Genomic DNA, 8,709 nt, shown 5'->3' with positions numbered 1-8,709 from the left:
TGACGTTCAGTGCTGGGGACTCCATCCTGGTGACGGAGAAGGAGGGGGAGTGGTGGAGGGGCTGCATAGGGGAACGCTACGGAGTATTCCCCTTCAACTACGTCAAGCCCAAGGAGGCCGATGTAAATAGTAACACCCATATCACACACACGCACGCACACACACACACACACACACACACACACACACACACACACACACACACACACACACACACACACACACACACACACACACACACACACACACACACACACACACACACACACGCACGCTGTAGGCGTACCTCCCCACCCCCCTGCAAAGGGGACTGCTACTGAGTCTTTCTTTTCAACTGCCTCAAGCCCAAGGAGGCCGGCGTAAATGACAACAACATTCGCACGCATAAACACACACATACACATGTGCTGTAGTAGACATACGTACCTCCCCACCCCTACTGCTTAGGGGACTGCTGCGGAGTCTTTCCTTTCAACTGCCTCAAGCCCAAAGTGGCAGATGTAAATAAAAACACTAGCCAAAATGTTGTTGTTAAATAATTGTGATTAATTACTAAGATCATACAAACTTTAAGCCAAGTAATTGTGATAATCATTTTTGTACTAGTCATAACCCCCTTTTAACTACTGTATGTCAAGCTCAATAAAGCTGATGTGCTGTAAATAATAACAGAATCTCTCGTCCAACCAGTCACATACTCCATCCATATCTCCAACCATACTCGTATACATGCGCTAGTCATAACCCTCACCCTCTCCAACTACTGTACACACTACAGTCATGATGCTACTTGAGTAACTCATATAATGTACTGTCAAGAAAATGTATACAGTAGGTGTAACTGCTGTCTGTCAATGTGATTGTCTCTCTGTGTCTCCTGATTGTGTGTTTTTAATAATATTTTGACCAGACCTCCAGCATCTCAGGGAAGCTTGGGCAGTCTAAAAAGAAAGGTAACAAACGAAGGTTATGTATATAACCACGGTTCTATGAGTTCCGGATGACCGCCAGAGGCGGTGCTTACAGCACATGGATATCCATGTGCTGTAAGCACCGCCTCTGGCGGTCAGGAGGAACGATATAGAACCCAATCTTCACTCTGTTTTCTCTGCACGACTTTCATTCTCCAAGTCCAATCAGATCTGTATTGATAAAAACACAGTGAATAGAATTCTCATAGGACACAGTCACCTAATGCATGACTATTTTGTTTTGCACTTGGATAGACAGACTATACTTTGGTCAAGCACACACACACACACACACACACACACACACACACACACACACACACACACACACACACACACACACACACACACACACACACACACACACACACACACACACACACACACACACACACACACACACACACTCTCTCTTTCACACACTCGCTCTCACACACCTTCTCTTGGCCCCCCCAACTGCTCATATAGAGATAGCCCAGGTGACTATGGCCTACACGTCCAGTGGTGCAGAGCAGCTGACTGTGGCCCCCGGCCAGCTCATCGTCATCCACAGCAAGGACACCACCGGCTGGTGGCTCGGGGAACTGCAGGTGAGGGGGATACACTATATTTGACCTATGTGACACCTATGTTTCTATGTGATTTCTGTGCGGCTGTACCTCTCTATGTGTATCTCTGTGTTATGTCATGTGCGGCTGTACCTCTCTATGTGTATGTTCGGTTACCTGTGTGACACTGTATTGCTTTGTGTTGTAGACCAGGGACTATGCGACTATTTGTGCGTATATGGAAGAGTGTGTGACCTCTGTGTTGCTGCGTGCCTGTTTGGATGAGTGTGTGATATCTTTGTTGCTGTGTGTGCGCTGTGTCTTTTCAGGCCAGGGGTAAGAAGAGGCAGAAGGGCTGGTTCCCTGCCTCTCATGTCAAGGTGCTTGGCTCCAACAGTGGCAAGTCCACCCCGGCACCTGCAGTAGGTAAGATGTACACACACACACACACACACACACACACACACACACACACACACACACACACACACACACACACACACACACACACACACACACACACACACACACACACACACACACACACACAGACAGACAGACAGACAGACAGACAGACAGACAGACAGACAGACAGACAGACAGACAGACAGACAGACAGACAGACAGACAGACAGACAGACAGACAGACAGACAGACAGACAGACAGACAGACAGACAGACAGACAGACAGACAGACAGACAGACAGACAGACAGACACACACACACACACACACACACACACACACACACACACACACACACACACACACACACACGCCACCTGCCATGCATTTCCAGGCAAGTATGCCCCCCCCAAAAAAGTTGTTTTTCTTCTCCTGATTTAGTTTCTTTTTGTCTGTAGCACATTAAAAGTTGCTTCATTTTTCCATTCCATGTGAATATTGTGCGACTTTCATGACATTGGCAAGGTGTTTTTATTAGCAATCCTTGGGCAGCCAGGATGGCTGCTTAAACCAGAGCGGAGCTCGGGATTCCCCAAATCCTCGATTATATGCATATAACGTCGATAATTTTATAATATTCAGAGTTAAGTAGCGTTATTACATTGTAATGAGTCATCAAAGTCATTATTTTACACGGAACCAGCCAACTTCGTCGCGAGGGAAACCTACACAAACGTTGCCGGCTAAAACTTCATCGAAGATGGCGGAACCACATGTTGAATCTAAAAGCCCATCGAAAGACAATGTTGCTGGTGAACTCACTGCTATAAGATCTCTTCTGGAGCAGTTAGCTAACGACATGACTGTAGTGAAAAGTGGTATCGAGAGTTTGAGTGAAACGGTGACAGCCCTTGGGGGTAGGATGGATGGACGAGGCCCGAGACGAGAATCTCTCCCGCCTGGAGGATGAGGAGGGCAAGGCGAGCACAATCAGGAGTGAATTGGAGAAACAGAAACCGCCGCTTGCAAGAAAAAAAAGCTGACGACCCTCGAGGCTTTTCCCCGACGCCACCCAAAATGGTTAATGTTAGAATTTCAGGCATGAAGGAAGGGACAGAGAGCTCTGATTTAGAGGGGTGTGTGAAAACCTTTCTGTCTGAGGCGCTGCAAATTGAGGCGGAAGACGCACTCTTTGAAATTGACAGGATACATCGCGTCGGCCCTAAATCCACCGAGGAGGATGCTCAACCACGACACATCATCATCATCCGCTTTCTTAAGGATAAAGGAAAGTCATGTGTTCTGGCTGCAGCTAGAAAAAAGAAGAAGATTGTCTGAGAGACATGCGAGTGTGCGCCAGTTCAGGAATACGCGCCAGAGATCTTGGATAAGAGGAAGAAGTTTTGATGGGGTGCGCACCTTACTGAAAACAGCGCAAGATTCTACCTATGCGCTGCGGTTTTTCCCCGCCGTCATGACTTTCTCCGTGAACAACAAGTAACTCCAGTTCTCCAGTCCAGCAGAAGCAAAACGATTCATCATGGACTGCCGCCAGTCGAAATAGAGGAGGAGAACAGAGATCAGGCGCCGTCAGATACTGAAGAGACTGATAGGCCTACCTACCTAATCTAATAGGTGATGTAAAACAATGACAGGTAATAATTGAGTCGCATATTTTTCCCTGCTGCAGCTTTACTGCTTATTATTATTTTATTTTTAAATGGAGGAAAAGTATTGCCTATTGGCTTGAAAACGACATACAGCAGGGAATTTATTTTCAGGATGGTTACTTAAGCTAGGCTAATAGCCGAGACGTTAGAATAATTTGACGAGTGGGTTGTGATACATTTTTTTTGACACGGATATGTCATGGATTGAGAGGGAGAGGAGGAACGAGCGAGCAGGGGTGTGGCCAAACGGGACCAACGAGTGCTACGGGCCTGCTGAACCTTTGTTATGTTGGGTTTAGTTCTACCCAGCGGTTTGGTCATTTTTGTTTGTTTGTGTTTTTTTATGTTTGTGCCTACTTTTTTGTTGTGTTTGAATGCATACTGACCTCTGGGACTTTTTCTAAAATACTGTACTGTGGTAATAAGGGTTTGAACAGAGAATGCCGTGTGCTATATTGTGGGTAAAGAGCCTCCATGACAGTGTGTAAAATAGTGTCATGTAATATAGCAGGGTGTCACAATGTTGTTAAAAGGAAGAACGTCCTGACTTATTTAAAACAGAAGAAGACGGACATTGCTCTACTTCAGGAAACTTACTTCAGAGACTGGCTGGGCCAGGTACTTTAGTACATTCAATAGTAGAAAAAGAGGCGTGGTTATACTGATCAGAAAAAACTTTGATGTCCAGGTTTTCAAACACTTTGCGGATATAGAGGGTAGATGGGTAATATTAGACGCGGCACTTGAGGGTCAGAGGATGACTATGGTAAATATTTATGCCCCTAATTCCTCTCAACCTGAATTTTTTTCCCACGAAATTTGCAGTTTAATACGCAACATTGGGAATTCAGATATTATCTGTGGAGGTTGATTTTAACCAGGTCAGAGATTTATGGTTAGATAAATCCTCAAAGCCCAAGCAAATACATGATCCTGTATGTACTGCTTTGGATGTGTGTCAGATGAACTGGCATTAGTGGATATATGGAGAGTACTTCATCCACAAGAACGTGACTATACATTCTTCTCGCATCCACATTCCACATATTCTAGGATAGACTACTATTTCCTCATATCCGATCATTGGTGGGGTCAGACTATGGGGTCTTCTATTGGGAATATTGTGGGTAACTGATCATGCCCCCAGTTGAGCTCCTCTTGTCTAGCAAGGAAAAAGTTTCATCTTCACGTAGGTGGTGTCTTAGTTCACTCTTACATAATAAGAACTTCTGTGAGTATGTAAGGATGAAAATGAGGGAATTTTGGGAGTGTAATGAAGGGTCTATTGGACATATTGGCCTTACCTGGGATGCTTTCAAAGCATGTATAAGGGGTTGTCTTATTCACTATGGTTCCTTGATGAAAAAAGCCCAGAGAGAGGAATTGTTGAAACTAGAACAGGATATTAAGGTTCTTGAAAAACAACGCATAGCGGACCCAGAGAAAGAAGTGTGGAATAAATTAATTAAATTGAAATTGTATCTAAATAGCATATTACAGAAGACAGTTGAACACGCTATGTTTCGTCTGAATCAGAAATATTTTGAACAGGGTGAAAAAAAGCAAATGGCAAAACTACTAGCGCATAGAGTACGTCAAATACAGTCTAATATAACCTGATTCCCTCCATTTTCAAAGATGATAATAAGGCACTGACCACTGATAAAACGATTATCAATGAGGATTTTACTACGTTTTATAAGAAATTATTCACCTCTAATGGACCTGTAGAGGAACCAAGATTCTCATAATTCTTTTCATCAATTAAAACACCAACTTTAACAAGAGAGCAAAAAACAGGGTTAGAACAAGAGCTTACTTTAATAGAAATAAAAAAGGCTATCAGAAGTCTGAGGTTGGGCAAGTCGCCTGGTAATGATGGATTCCATCAGCTTTCTATAGATCTTTTATGGAAGACCTGGCGCCTAGGCTTCTGACAGTGTATACAGACGCTTTGGAGAAGGGTAGATTGCCACCTAGCATGAGGTCAGCAGTTATATTACATAAAAAGGGGAAGACCCTCAATGCTGGTGGTAATTACCGCCCAATTTCTTTGATAATAAATGTGGATGAAAAAATTATATATCCAAGGTTCTAGCCATTAGGCTTGAGAAAGTACTTCCTAGCTTAGTGCATGGGGATCAGGTGGGTTTTGTGAAGCATAGATGTTCAGCTGACAATCTACGAAGGAGATTGCACATATTTTGAAAGAGCAGAAATAACTCAGATCCTGTTGTGGCCTTCTCATTGGACGCTGAGATAGCGTACAATAAAGTTGAATACACCTATCGTTCTACACACTAAGAAAATTTGGTTTTTGGTCAGTCGTTTATGCAGTGGTTGAAGTTAGTGGTATACTGACCCCTATGGCTACTGTTTTTTTACGAATGGGATAATGTCACCACCCTTTGATCTTAGTCGTGGTACTAGACAGGGCTCACCATTATCACCACTAATTTTTGCCTTATTTCTTGACCCCTTGCTATTGCATTACGTGAAATGCAAAGATATAGAGGGAGTACATATGGGGCAAGAACAACACAAACTTTTTTTTTGTATGCTGACGACATTCTTTTGATTTCAAGTAATCCTGCTGTGGCAGTACCGTCTATGTGTTCAATTATTGATTCATTTTCTGAAATATCTGGTTATACCATTAACTGGTCAAAGTCAGAAGCTATGCCTATTTCTAAAATATGCCCCCCTGCCATTAGGAGCTCATGGCAGTTTAATTGGATGCCCATGGGTATGACATATCTGGGCATTAAACTGACCCCTGGTTTGGACAAAATTATGCATAAAAATATTGATCCAATTATACAAAATATTGGATCTCTTCTACAGAATTGGGCTATACTGGGTAGAATTAACTTAGTTAAGATGATTATTTAACCAAAGATTCAGTATGTTATGCATATGTTACCTCTGACCTTTCCACACAATGCCTGCATAAACGGTATAATAAAATTGTGGAGCATTTTTGTGTGGGCAGGTAAAAAGCCAGCCTTTAATAATAGATCGAAGCTATATGCTGCCAAAGATAAGGGTGGGTTAGCCTTGTCCAAGGTGGAATGGTACCACTATGCCTTCTCTCTGTCCCAGTTAGCGAAAAGGTACAAACTTTACACTTTCCCAAATGAGAGACCTTCATGGTGAAAATGGAACAAAAGGAAGAAGGGCTTGTGGCCCCAAGTACATTAGAGAACTTTTTTACCCAGAGTGGAAGAAGGACTCCCCATGATGATCCTGTCTTGGCTTTTGTACAAGAAACATGGGCAAGGTCTTACAAACATATTATTTGTCCTTTTCTTTCAACCAAAGCTTCCATTTGGTTCAATAAGAAATTGTTAATTGGTTAAAAAAACATTTATGTGGAATACATGGTCCAAATGCGGTATTTAATCTAATGGGGGATGTGTTTGGTGATAGTGGGATTAAATCATTTAGTGATATTACACAAGAATATTTAACCTAGATAAAAAAGAAATACTGGAAATATTTACCAGCTGTCTCATTGTATCAAAGCTAAGCTGAAATCTGTCCCAGACCCTCCATCTGGCTTTCAGGAGGTTTTTATGAAACCTGGGTTTAAAAAAGCCTCTACCTTCTACCGGCTTATTAGAGAAGCGCAAGCCCCCAAATTAGAGGGGCTGAGGTTATGTTGGGAAAAGGACTTGGGCACGCCAATTTCGGAAGACACATGGAAATGGTTGGTTGGATCTTGGTACACCTGTTCACAAGACACACAGTCTCAGCTCATTCAATATAAAGTGCTCCACAGAAGGTACTGGACCCCCAGTAAACTAACCAAACTGAAATTAATGGACAGTGATATATGTTGGAAATGTCAGAAAGAAACTGGGACGCTGATTCACATGTTGTATGAATGTGAAAAAAATTGTGCACTATGGATGGGATTGTGAAGTTTTTAAGTTCTATTTTTCAGTGTGATCTTTCTGCATCACAGATCTATCTCTGTCTATTTGGTTTGTTGCCAGAAAACATTCAAACAACAAAAAGATGCAAGTTATGGGTGCGTCTGGCGACTGTATCAGGATGTCGCATTATTTTGAGACACTGGAAGTCATCTTCACCTTGCTCATTTAAGGAATGGACTGAACTAATGTCGAAGATTGCCTTGTATGAGCGGGTTACCTTCAATGTCAAGGGGAAAGAAGAAGTGTTTAACCGGATTTGGGGGCCATATTTGAACTATTTAGAAAATAAGGCTATTTAGCTGTACCTGTATAACTACAGTACTCTGTGTGGGCAGAGGTCAATGTAAATTGTTGTTGATATATGTAGGCACTTTGTTTTTGTTTTTTGCTTTTTGTTTTTTCTCTATGTGTGTGTTTTGTTCCTTGTTTACTGTCCTTGTTTTGTGGTATTTGTTGTGTGGTTAGTGTTCAGAGTGTTTAAAAAAGGGAAAAAACAGATAGCTGAATTGATTGTACTTTGATATTGTACTTTGTTGCAATAATGAAAATGTGTAATATTTACTGCTGTCTGTGAAAAATACCAATAAAAAAAAAAATAAAAAAGCAATCCTTGGGCAGCCAAGAAACCAAATCAGTGACCGTCTGTCTTTCTTTCCTCTGACTTGTGTTGTTGTTGCTGACTTCCTCAGTTTGCCAAGTCATTGCTATGTACGACTACACGGCGGCCAACCAGGACGAGCTCAGCTTCTCCAAGAGTCAGCTGATCAGCGTGCTGGACAAGAGCGATCCCGATTGGTGGAGAGGGGAGATCAACGGGGTGACGGGCCTCTTCCCGACCAATTACGTCAAGATGACCACCGCCGAGTCCGACCCCAGTCAGCAGTGTAAGTAGAGCATTGCTGAAACCGTTATCTCTCAGAGAACCCCCTACCCCCAAACACACACTGCAAAATTTACATTTTGACAAAATAACATATAAAACACACACACACACACACACACACACACACACACACACACACACACACACACACACACACACACACACACACACACACACACACACACACACTATATTAATGTATTTATGCCACAGGAACAGTAATGGTTTGAGGTATTTTAATTTCTTTTCTTTTTTTAACGTGATGAAGGTACATGGCACTATGCTAGCAGGGTC

The 8,709-nt window shown here is 42.6% G+C and overlaps 1 protein-coding gene across 3 annotated transcripts in view; it reads left to right on the top strand.

Moving 5' to 3' along the window:
* The window catches only part of itsn2b (intersectin 2b), a 79,723-nt gene that overhangs the window by 53,218 nt on the left and 17,796 nt on the right, over window positions 1-8,709 (top strand). For all 3 annotated transcript variants that reach the window (XM_063183832.1, XM_063183833.1, XM_063183834.1), the window contains 5 exons: window positions 1-122; window positions 911-953; window positions 1,440-1,561; window positions 1,849-1,945; window positions 8,222-8,416. The exon at window positions 1-122 is cut by the window's left edge and continues 45 nt beyond it. In XM_063183832.1, coding sequence (XP_063039902.1) covers window positions 1-122; window positions 911-953; window positions 1,440-1,561; window positions 1,849-1,945; window positions 8,222-8,416 — 579 coding nt within the window. The remainder of the gene's footprint in view (window positions 123-910; window positions 954-1,439; window positions 1,562-1,848; window positions 1,946-8,221; window positions 8,417-8,709) is intronic.

The sequence above is a fragment of the Engraulis encrasicolus genome, chromosome 19, assembly GCF_034702125.1.
Source record: "Engraulis encrasicolus isolate BLACKSEA-1 chromosome 19, IST_EnEncr_1.0, whole genome shotgun sequence".
NCBI classification, from domain to species: domain Eukaryota; kingdom Metazoa; phylum Chordata; class Actinopteri; order Clupeiformes; family Engraulidae; genus Engraulis; species Engraulis encrasicolus.
This window is presented reverse-complemented; position numbering and strand designations above follow the sequence as displayed.